This window comes from Saccopteryx bilineata, chromosome X (assembly GCF_036850765.1).
Source record: "Saccopteryx bilineata isolate mSacBil1 chromosome X, mSacBil1_pri_phased_curated, whole genome shotgun sequence".
In the NCBI taxonomy this organism is placed as follows: domain Eukaryota; kingdom Metazoa; phylum Chordata; class Mammalia; order Chiroptera; family Emballonuridae; genus Saccopteryx; species Saccopteryx bilineata.
This window is the reverse complement of record NC_089502.1, coordinates 127,883,538-127,903,834: the sequence shown is the minus strand read 5'-3', so window position 1 is coordinate 127,903,834 and position 20,297 is coordinate 127,883,538. Positions and strand designations below refer to the sequence as shown.

At 42.9% G+C, this 20,297-nt stretch overlaps 1 protein-coding gene across 1 annotated transcript in view; it reads left to right on the top strand.

Moving 5' to 3' along the window:
• Positions 1 to 19,207, top strand: part of PDK3 (pyruvate dehydrogenase kinase 3) — a 92,283-nt gene extending 73,076 nt beyond the window's left edge. Inside the window, exons 7-12 of the mRNA XM_066250276.1 lie at positions 1,797 to 1,873; positions 3,141 to 3,242; positions 4,114 to 4,224; positions 8,470 to 8,583; positions 9,842 to 9,973; positions 11,988 to 19,207. Coding sequence (XP_066106373.1) covers positions 1,797 to 1,873; positions 3,141 to 3,242; positions 4,114 to 4,224; positions 8,470 to 8,583; positions 9,842 to 9,973; positions 11,988 to 12,005 — 554 coding nt within the window. The 3' untranslated portion in view covers positions 12,006 to 19,207. The remainder of the gene's footprint in view (positions 1 to 1,796; positions 1,874 to 3,140; positions 3,243 to 4,113; positions 4,225 to 8,469; positions 8,584 to 9,841; positions 9,974 to 11,987) is intronic.
• Positions 19,208 to 20,297: the final 1,090 nt, after the last annotated feature.

Genomic DNA, 20,297 nt, shown 5'->3' with positions numbered 1-20,297 from the left:
TGCGGACCAGTACCAAATGGCCCATGGACCGGTACCGGTCTGCAGCCCAGGGATTGGGGACCACTGCTTCAGGTGACACATGAGTCATGTCATTGGATCCGTAGGGAAGGAAATGTTGTCCTGGTGTACTGTTGTGGCTGCTCTTGATTGATCAGTGTTTAGTTATGATGTCACCGACACTTGATTTTCAGCTTTGTAAAAGAGAACCTGTAGGTAAAGTACAGAAGAGTTCATCAGGGTCACAAAATAGAATATAAATATTATCAACCAAAGGACTAACGCAAAAATAGTAATGAGTGGCGGCCTCTGGGTGCAGTCTGGGGGTTGAGGTGGGAAAGGGAGGAGGAACTTGTTCTTTCCCTTTCTTTTAAACAAATTTTAAAATCATTTGTATATATTAACTTAATTTAAGAAGCAACTGATCATCAGGGATTCCAGGATTTAGAATCAAACGCTCTTAGTTCATGTGTCCAATTTCAGTGCCCTTTCTGTTCCTGTGAGAAAGTCACATAGCCGCTGCAGAGACTGTGTGCTCACCCCTAATAATGCCACCCGCCCTGTGAGCCCCACAGTATTGTCGCGAAGATTCAGTTGGATGGCATATGTTCAAGCTCTTTGTAAATTGCTAAGAACCAGGCCCTGGCCGGTTGGCTCAGCGGTAGAGCGTTGGCCTGGCGTGCAGGGGACCCGGGTTCGATTCCCAGCCAGGGCACATAGGAGAAGCGCCCATTTGCTTCTCCACCCCCCCTCCTTCCTCTCTGTCTCTCTCTTCCCCTCCCGCAGCCAAGGCTCCATTGGAGCAAAGATGGCCCGGGCGCTGGGCATGGCTCCTTGGCCTCTGCCCCAGGCGCTAGAGTGACTCTGGTCGCAGCAGAGCTACGCCCTGGAGGGGCAGAACATCGCCCCCTGGTGGGCAGAGCGTCGCCCCCTGGTGGGCGTGCCAGGTGGATCCCGGTCGGGCACATGCGGGAGTCTGTCTGGCTGTCTCTCCCCGTTTCCAGCTTCAGAAAAATACCAAAAAAAAAAAAAAATTGCTAAGAACCAAATGAACCTTCTCTCCGTGCTGTTGATTCTGTACTTTATTAGAGGAAGGATTTGGGTTGAAATTATATGTCTGTGTTCTACTTGAGAAAGTTCACATAGCTGCAGTCGCTTAAGTGATTTCGGGTCATGAAGACTTAAGTTTTCTAGCATCTACTCTATAGCCTGTACTAGCACGCTTCTTAGTGCTTGATGTGGAACGTGGTACTTCTCAGATTTCCGCCAGAAAACCCCTGATGCAGGAGAAAGGACTGTGGGCCTCAGTGGGCTGTCCGCAGCTGCTAGTAGAAAGAAGTTATGTGAACTTTACCTCTACCCCATAATATGCCTTGTTTGTCATAATTTAACATCGCCATTTAGTCCAGTTCACCAAAAAAAGATGTGCCCCTTTTCCTCTGTGGTTTCACATTCCCCCACTGGCCAGTGGGGTCAGTGGTAGAAGTCGGTGTCTCCCAATTTCAAAAACAATGAGCGACACTTGGATGACCTTATGTAATGCTCAGAACATCATGATGTAGGTGGTAATATTCTACTTTTGCTCAGCCGAGTTCCAAAGCAATTGAATCATTTGTCCAGGGTCACATAGCTAGTAAGTAAAGGGAACAGGGTTTGACCCCACATTTGTTGGACTTCAAAAGCATTTGCTCAGTCCTGCCCTAAAGATGGAAACTGTACTCCGAAAATAGAATGCAAACATTCTTGACTTCTTTCTAGTTTGGGTCCTTATTCATTGACAGTTCTGCCTCCATTTTCAGCTAAAGCGCCGGACAAACCTATTCAGGTGGTTTATGTGCCCTCACATCTGTTTCACATGCTGTTTGAGTTGTTCAAGGTAAGTGGAATTTAACGACATAGGAAGAAGTCTTCGCTTTAAATTACTTTGATTCAGGGCATAATGGATTCATTAGATTAGCATAAGAAAAAGGTTTTGCATAACCGTTTTAAAAATTCTATTTCTGATATCCTGTGGGTTTTATAATTTGTACACTGCGCGAGGAAAAATTGCTGTGTACAATATAGTTTTCATGAATATTAGTACATACTGATTCGGAAGCTTAATTGGACTTTAGTGATTTTCTGTAAAATCCATACTGTTTTCCTTCAGTTACGAGGTTAGAGATGCTTTTTAGTTTCCAAACCTGGCAAAGGTTTTATTGATGGTAGCCGGATCAAAATAAAACATGTTTATGCATATTTATGCCTTGAACGTTTACTGTGCTGGTGCATTAGTCGTTTTTCTAGTTCTGAGAGCTACCGCAACACTTTTACAGATTTGGATCCATTCAGAGGCTCTGACAGGCAAAGGAGAAAGATATGGAGAGGCCAGACCAGACAACCTCTCCCACCCAAAAAAAAGTCTTTAGACTCTTCAGCTTAAACTGTTGCCCTTGTTAACCAGTAGCTAATGGCATTTACAGTAGCAGTATTACAGGCACGACATTTGAACCAACATTTCATTTCTTCCAATATGTGTGAAACCCTAAATAGAACACCTGAAAATCAGTTACGCTGATTTGCTTCCCCAAATTACTGTTACTGATGTGACACTCAAAGGTTGAGATGGGCATTCCATTGTAAACTTTCTTCTCAACAGCTGGGGCTTTTTCAGAACTTCTTTTTAGCTGACATTTCTTTCACTTTTATTTATTTTTTTTTTTGAGCCAAATGACTAATTTTCACGGGAAGCAGGTTTTCCACTGTTAGAGAGAGGTGCTCTGACCTGGGGACCTGCTAAGCGGGATTTCAGGTGCATCTGAGCCCCTGCAGCCTCGCCGCAGACCCTAAAGACAGTCCTCTCCGTTGAAAGTGGATAATTTGAATACCCTAAAGCAAAACAAAAAGAACTAAGGAAGGAAAGAAAAATAATTGTGTTGTATGGTAGAGAGAACTCAAGCTAGATCAAAAGCAAAGCATTAGGAAATGTTTCCTTGATCTGAACACATGTTGAGCTGAAGTCCTTTAGAGGGGGGGAAATGCCACATAAATACCACTGTTTCCCGCACAAAAGAATTGTGTGTAAGTAAACTCGTGTGAGTTACTTTTTAAAAATTGTGGTTTGTGTGTCGGTGGTGTGCTAAAGAAAGGTCTTGTTATTTTAGAACTCAATGAGAGCGACAGTCGAGCTCTATGAAGATAAAAAAGAGGCCTACCCTGCTGTTAAAACCCTTGTTACTCTGGGTAAAGAAGACTTGTCCATTAAGGTAACTGCTTGATTTGCACATATACCTTTTTTTTTTTTTTTTTAAGAGAGAGGCAGGGAGAAGGAGACAAAGAAACAGGAAACATTGAGCTGCTCCTGTTTGTACCCTGACCAGGGATCGAACCAGCAACCTCTGTGCTTTGGATCAACGAACGCTCCAACCAACTGTGCTGTCTGACCAGGGCTTAATTTCTTTCTTTATTGATTTATTTTTAGAGAGACAGAGAGAAGAAGGGAGGGAGAGGGGAGGGGGAAGGGAAGCACTCTTTTGTTGTTCCACTTAGTTATTCATTCATTGGTCGCATCCCATGTGGGCCCTGACCAGGGATCGAACCCTCAACCTTGTCGTTTTGGGACAATTTCTAACCGACTGAGCTAACTGGCCAGAAAACTTATTTGCACATGTACTTTAATTATCAGTTCATTTAATAGTATCTAGACATTGAGGAATCGGAGGGAAGGGAAGAAAGCTGACAGTTACTGGATGTCATGTTTGTAAGTAACCTATTGGATCTTTGGCTTGAGTTACCTCATTGCAACTTAGTGCCCTGTTTTTCAGGGAGCCCAACGTGGTCTCAAACCCAAGCCTGTGGGATCCCACAGCACTTCCCTGCCTCCTTTGTTTTACACTGTTCACAAAGGAACCGTATTTCATTGGGCGTTCAAAGCCCTTGTACGTTTTAGAGTAATCTCATATGGACTTCATTTAATAAACTTGTTGCCTCCTTCTAAGTATAGAATGACTTCTCCTCCTCTTATTCCTCCTTCTCCTCCTCCCTGCCTCCTCTCCCCTTCCCCTCCACCTCCTCCTTCCTCCCTCTCTCCTTCCTCCTCCCTCTTCCCTCCTCCCACCTCCATCTTCTCCATTACAGATCACTGACCTAGGTGGTGGCGTGCCCCTTCGAAAAATAGATCGTCTTTTTAACTACATGTATTCCACTGCTCCTAGACCAAGCCTGGAGCCTTCAAGAGCTGCCCCTCTGGTAAGCATCTCCAACTGCGGCTTAAGTAAAGACCGTTAACATGAGCAGGACTCCAGCAGGGCTGTGCGTGAGCCTCACTGAACTGGGATGTAGCCTGAGTGGTTTGGAGCAGGGTGAATTTTTGCCACTGCTACTTTCTTTGTGAATCCTTTGGACTTGGATTTCTTCTCTAATTTGTGTCTGAGACATATGAAGAGCTCAGGGCCTCCCTTCCAAATACAGAGAAAAGGCCTCTCCCTGTGGTTAGGAATGCTATGGAAGCATCATTTACCGCCTGGCACTACCCTTGGAAAGGGTGGAAGTTGAATTGCGGGTGAGCGAAGGGACAGCGCAGCAGGCGTGGCTGCATGCGGCATGGTCCTGGCACTCGGGCGCCGTGGGCTGCAGAGGGCCAGGTCACCGCCAGCCTTTGAACTTCCCCGCCAAATCTGTTCACACTATTAAGATGTGAAATGATGAACATATTAAACTTTTTATATTAAATAACATAAACAAGAAACATACAGGGGGCGTCTGCATTCTCAAAGCCCCTTTCTGTCTCACTCTGCCCTGTTAAGGCATTGAGACAAGTCTGGTTACCATGGCACCATTTAGATCCTGGTAGGGTCACACTTTCTTCCCCTGCTGAGTGTTTCTAATTGACAAACAACAATTGAACCCTTTGTCATTAAACACAGCAACATCTATCAGTCTGTAAAATGACTTGGGGTATAAATTAAGCTTCACTCTCAGCTCCTACCTGACTGGTAAGCACATAAGGTTATATTTTATGCTTGTGAATAAAAGCTAACATTTTGCATTATTTATTAACTCAGCATGTAGAAAACAGAGAGGAAGTGACTTATTCCGGACTAAAGAAAATTCAGAAAAGATAAATTTTGAAAGGTCTTGCCTTGACCAGGCTCTGATATCTACTTATATAAAAGAAAATACCACATGCAAATCTAGAGCCTTCCCCAGTTATTTAAAAGGAATATGTATTGTCTATTCAAAATAGCATCTTGGGGATAGCTGTTACTGTCATACAGTAGTTATTTGTTAATGAAACTGAAGTAAGAGACCTTAAAAAAGTATGTGTGTCCAGCCTGACTAGTGGTGGCACAGTGGATAGTGTGTCGACCTGGGACGCAGAGGACCCAGGTTCAAAACCCCAATGTTGCTGGCTTGAGCGTGGGTTCACCAGCTTGAACACAGGGTCACCAGCTTGAGTGTGGGATCATAGACAGGACCCCATGGGTGCTGGCTTGAGCCCAAGGTCACTGGCTTGAAGCCCAAGGTCGCTGGCTTGGTTGGAGCCCCCCCAGTTAAGGCATATATGAGAAAGCAATCTATGAACAACTAAAGTGACACAACTACAAGTTGATGCTTTTCATCTCTCTCCTTTCCTGCCTGTCTGTCTTTGTCTCTTACTCTGTCTCTCTCACTTAAAAAAAAAAAAAGTATGTCCAACCTTGCATTTCATAGATGAGAAAATAAGCTTAGTGCCTTGCCCAAGGTCAGTGAGCTCATTATGGCACTGGCTATATCTGCATTCTTTCCAGTGTACCATGTGGCCTCTGCTTTTGAAGAAATGGCTTCCGCTACCATCTCTCCTAGTCAGTAAGCCATCCTCAGCTTTAAACTGGCATGTAGGTGTGCATTACTAGAAAACGCAATTTCCTCACCAAATACCTTACTGTGTTACAGCTCCCCCGACATATACATTTCATTTTCAGGAATGCCCTCATAGACAACTCCTATCCATCTTTGACACCCTGAGAAAACTTGCCCGAACCTCACCACATCCGAGTTAGAGGCCCCTTATTCTGCAGGACTCTGGGCTGACCTGTGTCCTTACGTTTGGGACTCTACTGGCCCCAGGCGTTCTCACCTGTCCCCTGGTAGACCTGAGGGTAGAGTCTGGGCCCTGCTGGAAAGGAGGACACTGGTCTCCTCGGCCTCTTCCTGAAGGACACTGATTTCTTTACTGTGGTGATCTCAGTCATCATTATGGGTATTTCGTCTTTATTACTGGCCATATTTTGCCAGTCTTTTGTTTTTTAATCTTTAAAATCTTTTCTATTGGTTTGAGTCAGGGTGGGGAGAGAAAGCACCAGCCAAGGTTATATTCTGCCAGTCTTTTTTTTTTCTTTATTGAGAAGAGGGGAGGCAGAGACAGACTCCCACATGCACCCTGACCAGGATCCACCCAGCAAGCCCACGAGGGGGCAATGCTCTGCCCATCTGGGGCCTTTGCTCTTTTGCAACCAGTGCCACTTTTTAGCACATTAGGTGAAACCATGGAGCCATCCTTAGCATCCGAGGCCAACTTGCTCAAGCCAATAGAGCCATAGCTGCAGGAGGAGAAGAGATAGAGATAAGGGGGAAAGGTGGAGAAGCAGATGTTCGCTTCTCTTGTGTGGCCTGACCAGGAATCGAACCTGGGACTTCTGCATACCAGGCTGATGCTCTACCACTGAGCAAAACAGCCAGGGCCTCTGCCAGTCTTAATGTCCTTAAATGATAGGGTGTACTTCTCTGTCACACCCAGCCCTTAGAGTTAGAAATCAAGGAAAGATGGTAGCAATCCATGTAACTTGGTAGAATTCCTATTCTGTAGTAGCCATAATAGCAAACTCCATCTACAGTATTTACTTATGTCTTATGAGGTAAGTTTTTTTTCATTACATTTTACAATGAGAAAACAGTCTCAGTGAGTAAATTGCTCAGATTTCCAAAATGTGGGTTTCAGCTTAGGTGTATCTGAGCCTAAAGCCCGTGCGCCTGCCACTGTATGGTGCATGACCCTGCCACTTCCTTTGTTAGCCTTGGCAGTGGATTTCATCAGAGGGACTGAAGCTTGTGGGTACAGAATCTTCTCCTCTACCTTAGCATTACTGAAGTCAGTCTCAATTATTCTTATTCTTGTCAATGACTGAGACCTTTGTTTTCTTTTTTTTTTTTAAAGAGAGAAACAAAGAGATAGGCAGAAAGGGAGAGAGATGAGAAACATCAATTCTTCATTGTGGCACCTTAGTTATTCATTGATTGCTTTCTCATTCATGCCTTGACCGGGGGGCTTCAGACATGCTAGTGACTCCTTGGTTAAGCCAGCGACCTTGGTCACATGCCAGCGACCTTGGATTCAAGTCAGCAACCTTGGGGTCATGTCTATGATTCAATGCTCAAGACAGCAACCCCGCATTCAAGCCGGTAAGCCTGCGCTCTAGCTGGATGAGCCAGCGCTCAAGCTGGTGACCTCAGGGTTTTGAACCTGGGTCCTCTGTGTCCACTGTGCCACTGCCTAGTCAGGCAAGACCTTTCTTTTTTTCAACAACCTGTTACTGACAGGGTTCTATGATGTAGAGATATAGATGGGTACTAACATTTTTTGTGTGTGGCTCAAAATATACAGACTACCACATATCCAAATCTTTTTTTTTTTAAGTGAGAGGAGGGGAGATAGTGAGAGAGACTCTTGCATGCTCCCCGACTGGGATCCACCCTGCAATCCCTGTCTGGGGCTGATGCTTGAATCAACCAAGCTATCCTCAGCACCTGAGGCCAACGCTTTGACCAACATAGCTATCCTCAGTGCCAGGGCCAACACTTGAACCAATTGAGCCACTGACTGTGAGAGGGGAAGAGGGAGAGAAGGGGGAGAGGGAGGGGAAAAGAAGCAGATGGTTGCTTCCCTGTGTGCCCTTACCGGAATCAAACCCAGGATATCCACATGCTGGGCTGACACTCTATCCATTGAGCCAGGGCCCATATATCCAAATCTTAAAGCATTCCCAGAACCTCAGGAAGCAGCTGCTCAGGAAATTGTTTTCTTTTCAATGTATTAGCCTTTGTACTGGTAGATTTGCCCTCCTCTGCTATTCAATTTAATTTTCGCTTCAAAGAGCAAGGGAATCTGATAATGAAACTTTGGAATGATGCTGTTTAGTTTTGTTGCCCGTTCAAATTCCATTTGATTTGGGATTTGCTTTAAAAGTGCTAAAAAATGTGATTTCAAGTGCTAAGAAAGCGTCGGTCAAAAATTGCAGTATTTCCATTATTTTCCAAACCTATGAGAAGTGTTTTTGTAGAGTGAAAATAGGTTGTTTGCCATAGATGAGCATATACATCATTGTAAAGGTTGACTCAATCGTTTATTTTCTTTAAATCTGAATCAGGAATTCATTTTAATCCTCTGAATGATCCTCATACCACATGTGTCAGCACATGTGCCATCTCACTGTGTTCATTTTCTTGTCTCCGTAGGCTGGATTTGGTTACGGCTTGCCAATTTCTCGTCTGTATGCTAGATACTTTCAGGGAGATCTAAAACTGTATTCTATGGAAGGAGTGGGCACAGATGCTGTAATTTATTTGAAGGTACTGCATTTGATTTCTGTTTAGTATGAAGGCATCTATGCTTTAAAACTGTGAGTTCCACTAACTAACAGTTAATAGATCGTAGCATCTGTCATCTTATATTCAGCTCAGATTGACTTCACTTTTAAGTGAAAACCATGTTATGTCCCATCGTTGATTTTACACTCAAATAAAACAAAAAATGAAATATGGAGATAAAATAAAAATAAAATACTGATTTTTAAAACCATAATTTAAAGCTTTCAAAAAAAATTACATATCCATTGAAAGGATTAATCTAGACGGAGACAGGTGATCATAAACTGGAGTCTTTTAGTCATTTGCTTTAAAAACCTGCTGGCTTTCCCAAAGTTACAAGAATTCAGTAATCATAATATGTTATATAAGAGGCTGATCTAATAACATACTTCTTTGTACACAGGCTTTCTCATCCATTAGTGCTGTCGGACTCTTATTTATTTCTAAACTCTAGAATATTTGAAGTATTTTTGAGTAGGTAATATAGGCACAACACTATAAAATTTTAATGCTACAAAAGGGAAAACCAAGTCTCCCCCGCCACTGGCCCTGTCACCACGTTCCTGCTTCCCAGAGGTGACCACAGGTGCCGATTCCTTGTGGATCCTCCTAGAAAAATTAATTTTTTTTTTCACACAAAAGGGTATTTCAGCACTTTGCTTTTTTTTTTAACTTCCCAGTATATCTTGGAGGTCTTCCCATATCTGTTTACATAGAGCTGGCTCCTTTTTAACAGACGCATAGTGTGTTACATGTTATAACAGATAACATACATGCAATATGTTATATCATAACTTACCCAGTTATTTGGAGTGTTTACCTTAGATGCCAATGCATTTAAATGGCATGATATTTGATAACACTGTGGGTTTAGGCTCATCAATCTAGTATGTATGAAGCTTGCTTTCTTTCTGGGCCCTTTGGGGGAGCGATTGCCCATTGAACAGTAGTATTGGTCTAAGACCATATAGTCAAAAGTATCTCAAAGTGGTATGAACTGGGTGGAAATGCTTTTTGTTCTGGTCACGTGTGTGTCAGCACTGGCTTGGAATGAGCGAATGTTTTAGCTTTCATTTCATCCTGTCAGTCTAAGTAATCTGCTAAAATACTATACTGTACATTTACTATAATTTAAAAATGTATGGTAAGATTTCTAACTTTTTAAATAGTAAAATTTGGGTTAATATTTCAATGTGAGACAAATGACACTGTGGCCCTTTGGTGTATATATGTCCATTAGGCTCTTTCAAGTGAATCGTTCGAGAGGCTTCCCGTATTCAATAAGTCAGCATGGCGCCATTACAAGACCACGCCTGAAGCCGATGACTGGAGCAACCCAAGCAGTGAGCCCAGAGACGCTTCCAAATACAAGGCAAGACAGTAATATAGTTCTTGGCTTTCTAATCTGTAGTCACCAATTCTGGCCCAGAGTGTACCAGCCAGACAACGGGTGCTCTCAGCCAGATCTTCTTTGCGGTTTTATCACTGGAAAGGCAAAGTGATCCCTAAAGAAATAGTGGAGCAGCTTTCTCAGCCCAGACGGGAAAGAGAGCAACAATTGGGTAGCCAGGGCGAGCCATTCAGACATACGCCCTGCTGGCCTAGTAGCCCTGCGCTGGGGAGGTCTAAACGGCAGTGGGCGGGGCTTATCCTGCTATGGATTACATTTAAACAGTAATGAGTTGCCAGTTTATCATCATCCATAGAGCTTGACAGAAAAAATAACAGAGAAATTCCATGGGCTGAAACTGAAAAAATAAAGAAGTGAAAATGATCAGTCAAGATAAACGAGATGTGGTGTATCCATACAATGGGATATTATCCACCCTGTAAAAGGAATGAAATTCTGACATAGGCCTCAGCATGGATGAACCCGGAGTCTTATGCTAAGTGAAATAAGCCAGACCCAAAAGGGCAAATAGTATGTGATTCCTCTTATATGAGGTACCTAGTGTAGTCAAAGTCGTAGAGATGGGGATTAGAACAGTGGTTGCCAGGAGCTGGGGGAACGGAGAGTCGTTTAATGGGGAGGGAACTTCAGTTGGGGAAGATGAGAAAGTTCTAGAGATAAGTTGCACAACAATGTGAATGCACTTAGCATGACTGAACTATACACTTAAAAAGAACCAATCATACTCAACTGTTTGATTCAAATTTAACATTAGTGTTTCTCCCTAACATATTTTAGTTGTATAAATTTCTTCTTACCCTGAGGACCTCATCTTAACAAAATGCAACAAAGTTATTTTCAAATATAGTTTCTATAGCTTTGTAATTTTGTGCCATTATCATAGCATCGGTCTTTGTGATGACTGATATATAACATAAAGGGTATCTAGACTGATATATTGGTTTTTCCCTATGGAAGTGTTGTGCTGGACTGTGAGCAATATTGCAGCACTGATCACTTCTCTCAGATGATGACGTGTAGAGGAGTTTGGTTTGTGCACATGAGTGCAAGCATACATGGGGGTATGCATGTGTGCATGCATGCACGCACCCTTCATCCCTGGCCAAGATTAAGCTAAACACCTTGAAACACCTGGATCAAGTTCCCTGTATTGTATTTCCAGTCTGTATGTAAGTCAAGTAGCATGTTGGACATCAGTGTGACCAATTAATTCAACTATTGCTCTGATCGGGGAGTTGTTTGGATAGTATAGAAGCAGTCTTTATAAATAATAAGGTCCATTTGAATTGTAAAAAGATGACTTTGAATATTGTTTTAAATGCATTTTTTAAACTCTAGTTTAGCAGGTTGTATACTAATTAGGTATGAGTCTTACTTTCTAATGTAGTATTAGACAAACATATTTTAGCAGAACACAATTTTTAAAATTCAAAACTAGTTAGCCAGACAATTAAAATTGTGAAGTAATACAAATAGGATAATTGGTGCTAATCTTGGGAAAGTATTTAGTGGGTATGGTGAATTCTCTAGATAAATGAGAAATTCTGAGAAAATTTATTCTCTAATCAGATTTTTAACAACAGTTTTAGTGAAATATAATTCATATACCATAAAATTCACCCATTTAAACACCACAGTTCAGTAGTGTTTAGCATATTCACAGAGTTGTGTGATCCTCACCACTATCTAATTTTAGAAACTTTCTTCACTCCATAAGGAATTTCTACCTGTTAGCAGTCATTCTTCGTTTCTAGTCAGATTTTTACCTGAGAGTACAAAGCTGTTTTAAAGTATATATTTATATAAGCCACTAAATGGTAATTCTTTTTCTGTAGTAACCATAGAGGATAGTTCTGAGATAAGGCAAGGGTTTTTGACTGATCGCTGTTACAAATGCTTTGAGTGAGGCTTGATTAAAATAGAGAAGCTCGTACTCACAGACTCACTGTGGATATCCCGGTTATTTTCTTTGTAGAGACAAGATCAAGACTAATAGAACTGTCTAGAGAACTGAGTGCTTTGGGCCTCTCTGTGAAGAAAGCTCATCTTCTGCAAGTCAACCTCTGAGCAACTTTCCTCTACCGACTCTGAGCGTGACAGCACCGTCATTCCAGTGCCGGACCTGCCCAGAGCTCCTCAGTTTCGCCACTAGAGTCATGCCTTGAGAAATGTTCGCAGTATGTCGTTATTTGGTTGGTGCCTGTCCTAAGAGAGCACAGGGCCTTCCTTGTGAGTGCTCTCGTGTCCTCATACCTCTCTCCGCATTGTCAGTCGAGTGTCTGCCGTGTCCCCAGTGTTCGAAGCTCCCTCCCCTTTCCAGATACAGCAGAGCTCTACTGTTGCACTTTGTGACCAAATACCATGTTTGTCCCAAACCACCGACTAAGGCCTGGGGAACCTGGAATTGAAGACATCAGCTGAGAGTGGCTGATAATTCAGTCCCAGGGCCCCTTCCTCTCCCATCTGCGCCCCCCTCACTCTAAGAGTTTTGCCTTCTGCCACCTGATTGTATTCTCATTGTGAGGCGGGTGTACTTCCGCATTAGGACTCATTCTCCAATGCATTGGTTTTATTTTTAAGTTATTTTGTATACTTTCTTCCATTAAAGCATTCCAAAAATGGTCTTGGAATTTTTCACATAACTGCTTGCTTTCAAAGATCTTAAGTGAAGAACTACCTTCTCGTCACTATCAAGTTTGTAAAGAGTGGGAAGTGGAGCTTTTACGCTTATATAAACTTTTTACTAATCTAATACTGTACCTTTGTCATATTATATTCCTTTGTACTTTTCTAAGGTATGGGAAGTCCTCGTGTGATGTGTTCCCTGGTTGTAAAATAGACTATCGAAGGGAAAAGTTCTTTCCAGTTTATTTTGGAAACTGCCCTATGCCTTTACAATTTTCCTTTTTGTGCATTTTAGCCGGTTTTAGAATTGACGATCTGATTTGCACAGTCCTTTGCTCTTTTTTTTTCTAATTGTATAAACTTTTCACTTATTTAACTTGTGGCTGAAAGTTGGGATTGGCAGAGGGCTCGGGGTAAGCAAAGGAGCCGTTTCCCCCATAGAAACAGAAGCCGTGCAAGTTCTGAGTACAGCCTGCCACCTACAGAGCTCCGTGGGTGTGTTCCTCATTTCAGCACGTGGGCCTTCCCGTCATCTTCAGGATCTCCTCTCCGCCATCCTTAGGAGGATCTCATTAGAGAACTCATCGCCAGCCAGGTAAAAGAAAGGCCGCTGTGCTTCCAAGGCAGCGGTGACGAGATGGTCCTTCTGGAGGCCGAGTCCGTGTCTTGGGGACGGGGCTGTTCCCTGGGATTCTTTGCTTGTGTACAAAATGTAAAAATAGGGGTTCTTTCTATTAAAAACCCGGCTTCCTTATTAACACTGGCTAGGATGTACAGAAGGCCCTTACAGCAAGCTCTGTGTACAGGTGGAAGGTGGGAAATAACGGTGTGGGAAAATCCTACCACATTCCTCCCTTTGCGGTAAAGCTTTCAAGGTTTCAGTGACTTAGCTGGTAGTCCTTCACGAATATACGGCCAGGTTTACTTATGTCCATCTGACCCTGGTACAGTCTTGCCTCTTTGTTTTCTGCATTAAGAGTTGAACTTGGCTCCCGAAGTGACTGGCAGGAGAGTTCCAGGCGCACCTGGCATTCCCACAGCGAGTGGCCCTGCGCACTCACTCCTCCCTCTTCTTGCCTGCATATGGTTCGTTGAACTTAGGTGTCTCCCTCTGGCTGTTTGATGGGCTTGTCTCTGAGCAGATAGCCCAGTGTCTACATATAAGTTGTGACATAGACATTGACCCCTTTTCCATGAAATTCATTTAATTCTCTCAGTTCCTCTGCTTGCCTTTAATCGACTTGATTTGAAGTATTTGGAGACCGTGCCTACTATTTGGGACAGTGGTTGGCCCACAGTAGGTGCTTCATAAATATTAGTTAAATGAAGGAATAAAAATTGAGAGACATTTACCTTGGGTGGGGGGCAACATCTTTCTTAAACTATCTTTGTTTCCAAATTCCAAACCTCTCCAGCCAGGAGCTGTGGAAGTACTGACTTCCCTTTCTGTAGTGCTAAGCAGGGGCTTTCAGATGGAGAGAAATGAGAGGCAAGATGTAGGCACGGACCCGCAAGGAGGCTTCTCATCCTTCCTTTGTCTTGAATATTCCTTTTGACCCCTTAATACAGGGGATTCTTTCCATCCAGCCGAACGGCATGGTTTCAGAGCCTTGCTTGTAGATTCCAAAGAACTTTCACATACAGCGTCCTTGGATCCTTACCACACCATCGGTGGACCGTGCGGGCGTTATCTCCGTTTTTATGAGTCCAAAGCAGTGCTGTGTTTGCCAAGGCAGCATGGTAAGGACGTGGAGGAACCAAAGTGAGTAGCTGGGCCTTCGTATTCCTAGGCCTGTGCTCGCAACAGTGCACCAGGTGATTAGCATTATCTATTTAAAGGAATTTATGGGTTGTACCAACCTTCAAGGGTAAGATATAAAACACAGTTTTTCTCTAGTGCAAGAGAATTCCCTTCAGGAGAGATTTTCTTTTGTGTGTTTTCATTTTGGCATGGTTAGTTAGAGGAGGTAATCAAATGGACTTGGCAACTTATTATACCTGGGAAGACAGGCAGCTTCGAGTGCATAGTGGTAGGTAATTACTAGAGTTATTTAGATTTAATTCTATGTTTAAATGAACTCAGTGCTCACGGCCAGCCCTTCATGCAAAGACTCCTCACTGGAGAATTGATGCTTTTATTTTTTGAGTGGACTGGTTGCAGCTTCAGTTGGATTTTTTTGCATATTTACAAATGTACCCCTATTGCTGCTCCTTATGCTTTGTCACTTGGGTGGCTCTCAGATTCTTGGCTCACATCCGTAGTCTCTCGATTCTTTGGACACCTCATTTTATTGTCTTGCTGTGTCTGGTGGTGCTGAGAGGGCAGGTCCGGACAGATCTTTCTTCCCCTTTGGTAGATGACCTGCTTGTTTGCCCTGCGTGCTTATGATTTCTGAGTTATCCCTGAACTCAGTAACTTGATTCGAGCCTATCTCAGAGTTGATGGTTATCTCTTGGCGTTTTCTGGTTCTCAGTGAGCAGCAGATATTGGTATCTGGGCCTTACTGGTCTGTTTGTTCTCTTCTTCAGCAATGTGTCCAAGTTAAGAAGAAATGATTGGGAGAGTGCTTTGGCACACCGCCGTGAACAGCCCAGCAACTGTAGCTTGCTTGGCAAGTTCGGAACTCTTCCTTTGATGAGTCATTATATCTGTCAGATGCTCCCCTGGAGTCTTTGGTATGCGGTGGTAGCTGTTTTTAGCTTTCTTGTGGACAGCTTTTTCAGTTTTCGGTCGGCCGTGAATGCGGAAGGCAGGCGCACTTAGATAAACACGCATTACCCTGCCATCTTTCCCGGTGGCCCAGGTGCGTAAACGTGAACTTTGAAGATAATGCCCTTTGTAAGCACAACCTGTGTTAGTAAACGGGAGGACTCAACGCCGCTAGCAGGAAAGAACTGGTAGTAACTTGATCAATACAGGATTTTTTTTTTCATTTTTCTGAAGCTGGAAACAGGGAGAGACAGTCAGACAGACTCCCGCATGCGCCCGACCGGGATCCACCCGGCATGCCCACCAGGGGCAACGCTCTGCCCACCAGGGGGCGATGCTCTGCCCATCCTGGGCATCGCCATGTTGTGACCAGAGCCACTCTAGCGCCTGAGGCAGAGGCCACAGAGCCATCCCCAGCGCCCGGGCCATCTTTGCTCCAATGGAGCCTTGGCTGCGGGAGGGGAAGAGAGAGACAGAGAGGAAAGCGTGGCGGAGGAGTGGAGAAGCAAATGGGCGCTTCTCCTGTGTGCCCTGGCCGGGAATCAAACCAGGGTCCTCCGCACGCTAGGCCGACGCTCTACCGCTGAGCCAACCGGCCAGGGCAATACAGGATTTTTGTTTATTAGTGGAAGGGTAACTTTTAACTCAGGTTCCTGCTTCATCAATTAGGGATCTTAGAACCTTCTGGTCTGAAAGGGACATGTGACATTTTAATGAACATGAAGCATTATCAGCCATTGTATTAGTTGTGCTCACATCCAAAATGAAGAAAATAAAGTGACGACAATATTGTGGTCATAAAATCCTTGAGAAACCTTTGTTTCTGCCTTTCCGTCTGTCTCTAAAAACAGGGACATGGATTGTCAATGATCCCAACGACAGGGTCAGTGTGGCCGGGACATGGGCTGCCACTTGTGCTGCGACATGATGGCTCTCCGTGGCGGTCTCGCCCTCTGAGAGGAAACAGCAAAGCCATAGGGGACACTTCCAGTTCTGACACCTGCCTGGCTGGTCGCCCATGGAGGACAGAGCTAAGTGATGGAGAAAGAAATAGGAGATGCTAGGATGCCTTTAATTCCCATAAGTAGGGCCAGCGTGTCGTCTTTAAATTGACTTATTTGTATATAAATAAAAGCACCTTAGGGCATCACTATTGAAAGTCTCCAAATGTCTGATACAGTTTAGTGCCTGCTTAAAAGAAAGCCCGCCCCTTTCTTGAATGAGTATCTTTGCAGTGTTAACAAACCCCTAACAGTACTGGACACCCCAACTGTGCCTCCTTTGTCATCCCATGCTGGTGACTCCGCAGCGACAGCACACTCACCAGTGTGAAGGGGTGACTTCAGTCTTGTGTGGCGGCTACATATCTCTTGAAAATGATAAATGGCAGAGATTGATGTCCAGAATCCTATGGTCCATCCAGTTTGGACTATGGGCAATATTTTTTCCATGTGATTTCTAAGAAATGTTAAACATTTGAGTAGTAGATTCAAGGAAATACTAGATCCAGGAATCTTACAGTGAAAAAAGTATGAACGTACCCTGAAAAATATTTCTCTGTTCCACAAATCTCTCAGTGACATTTGGATTAATCAAGCATAATTAAATGTAGTTAGATTTTTTTCAGATTGTAGTTCAAAATAATATTCATCCATGGAGAGGCTAATATATTCTGTAGAAATTTTATTAAGCACATTAGTTAAGCAAACAGTAAGAAGAACAAAATCAGCCTCAGGAAGGTTAATTACTAAAAAAGCACAAAGTATAGTAGAGTATATAAATCATTTAAATTTTGAATAGAATGTCTTGAGCTTTAATTTACATAGAGAGGTGGCTTGGATTTTGTTCACATTATATTTTCCAAAAGTAGAGTTGCCATTGCTTTCTTTAAAAGTTCTAATCATTTTAGGATTTCATCAAGTTTGGTGAACTTATTCATGTTATGCATTCCGAAAGTGAAGACTTACAGTTGTATTCTTTAAGTTCAACTAATCATTTTAGGATTCCCCTAAGTTTGTTTCCATTGTAAGAACCGTATCTTTTTTTTAATTTTATTTCTGTACCTTTAAGGAAGTAATCTTTTAAGAGAAATATTAGGAGAGAGAATGTATATAAAAGAGAGAGAATGTGTGTGAAAGCAACCCTCTGTGCCTGGCCTTTCAATAAATGAAGTGAAATTTTTAAATAAAGGCAAAACATAAGAGTTTAGACTATAATCATAAATCTTTTTATTTTTTAACAGTTTCTTTAAAGGGAGAAGTAATGTGATCAAGTTGGTTTTATATGTTATATTTTTTGTATTCCAACAATTACATTTTCACTACCCTTGCATGTCTCAGGGAATAAATAGCCTTTGGTAAGAAAGCCCGTGGAAATTTCTGAAACTCTGTTGTGATGTGTTCAGATTTGATAGTTCTTGTCTACATTTCTAGACATAGAGTTTCAAAAGGATTGTCATCTCAGGAACACGAGATTACCCAAGAAACTTGAGCCTCGCCTTTATCACCACTCAGATTCTATGGGCTTTAGGCTCTTTTCATGATAAATGACACCTAATGTCCTTTGTTCAGTAGATAGAAGTGATCTCTTTCTCATGCGGATCTGAGATTTTCATAGACAGAAAAGACCCTGCAATTTGATTTTCTTTGGTAATTTTGCTTCTTGGCTTTTCAGTGAGGATTCTGTTTTCCATTGGAGTTGAATCCTTTTGGGATAGTAGCATTTCACTTGAAAGAAGATGCTATTATATAATTCTAACTTTGCCAACCTAAAAGTGGCCTGCTAATTTGAATTCCATACGTAACTTTTGCAAGTGGGCTAAATGGCACGGATGTTGAAAATCATATATACTCTAAGCAATATGTTAGCAAAATAAAGAATGTCTGACTCTGGCATCTTGGGTTCCCAGCTTTTCAGTTCATCTTTGCCTTCCAGATTAGTTGACAATGGCCATCTCAGGTTGACATGCATATTAATAGCCACGACTTTGTGTTTTAAAATATTCTATTTCCTTTTTGGCATTTGAACGTTTCTAATCTTGGGAAACATCAATCTGTGTTTCTCTAAAAAACTGAGGTTACTATTCTACATGTTTAATTAGGACAAATGTTGCAGACGAATTACAGCGAAAGCCTTGTACCTATAGGAATGTGAAAGTGCTAGAGATTGCCACCAGCGAGGAGGGTGCAGGCCGAGCCGCAGGCTTGGAAGCCTCCCTCGCCAGGTGGATGCACGTTTTGCCAGGCTGTCTAACCAGCATAAAGGCGCATAGAAAGGGCTTGCTGAGATCCCGTCCGCCCCCTTTGTCTCTCGCTGCCTGTGCAACTCTTCCTGGGGAAGGCATCACAGAAAACCCTTTCGTTTCTCGCTTCTCTCTTTGCAAAGTTCCTGTTAGAGCTGGTATGTGAATTTGGCCAATAAATTATACATATGCTTAAAATTCTCTTTTTAGACTAGACCAAACTAAATGTATCTTGACTGAGTAGACAGCCAAGGCAGGGTGTACCTAGAAAATGTCAAGTAGGGAGCAGTGAAAAAAATTTAAGTGGATTTGATTCAGTGTGGGAGGAATGGAGCTACTGCGCCTCCGCCCTTGTTGCTGTGCTGTTCCTTGTTACAACGCATGCGCTCTCTGCTCCTGCTGGCCGCCCTAGACCTGAAGGCTGCAGTGTGGTTAAAAACCAGAGCTGTGCTCAAGTCTGTTCTGCACAACAGGACCCAGGTTTCAGAAGAATGGAACATACCACTTTAGCACTCTGGCTAAACGCGATCTCTGCCGAGTCCTCAGTGGTAGAGTCATTTGAGGTTGTGATCAGCGCTTCAGGTTTATGTACACATCACACCATCTGTTGCTCTAAGTTCACATCCTCTCAAAAGCACACAAGCGCTGGCAACTTATATATTTCCCAGATTTAGAATACAAGGTATGAATCCCTAAGAAATGCTTGAACCAAATAAGAAAAGTCAATGTAGAGTAAAATATACCATTGTGAATATATCTAACACTGCGTTTAAATGTAAAATTACTTGCTTGGACGATTTTTCATCATAGCTCCTTAAATCATAAAAGCAGAGTCTAAACTGGGAACAACAACAGATTTGACAAGAGGAGAATATTAACTTATATACAGAATACAAGTTCATTACGGTGTTTGTACCCAGAAGTCCAAATCTGACCTGGTTCAGTTTGTGTATCTGTCAGCTCAGTTACAGTGATGAATGTACGCGTGTGTCCAGTGTTCGTTGCCTGTCTTTGTGGTTCATAGAATGAGGCCTGGCCCCCTTGCTTTGTGCTGTGTCATGGCTTGGCTGGTCCACACTGTCCTGGATGAAGGATGACTTTGATTGGAGCTCATTGATCACTCCACATTCTGTGGAGAAATGTGTTTTGTTGCTGTGATCGTTGGGAAAACATTTCCAGAGAAGTGTGCGGCTCAGATAATGTTCCCCGTAAGTTGCAGGACTATCTGTTGTGTGTGTCATAGCCAAACCAGCCCTGGAGCACCTGCACAATTCTGTATCACAGTCATCAAACAATAAAATGGTAGTTGTGATTCACTGTGCTTCAGTGTGGTCTTTTCCCAAGCTCTGGTCTGTAGTCTCACCGCACTCACCTGTAAGTTTCGCCTTCTACTCACTTGGTTTCTGAATTCATTAGGTGAACAACAAGCAACTTTGTAGGTTGCTGGAATGGACAAAGGATACTTACATCTTTATGGTCAGTGGAGGAAAAGTAGGTTATTTGGATTCTCTGTGGCAGGAAACATTGAACTGACCTTTTGGGGGAATGTCTTATTGGCAGAATAAATGAGCTGCTTAACAGAAAACTGTTAGTGTTTTGTTGTTGTTGTTCTTTACAAAATATGGTCCATGGTTCAGAGAAAGGGGACCATATAATATATTGTCCAAGCCAGGACACCTTTGACAGTGAGAAGAGCACTTTATGATGTA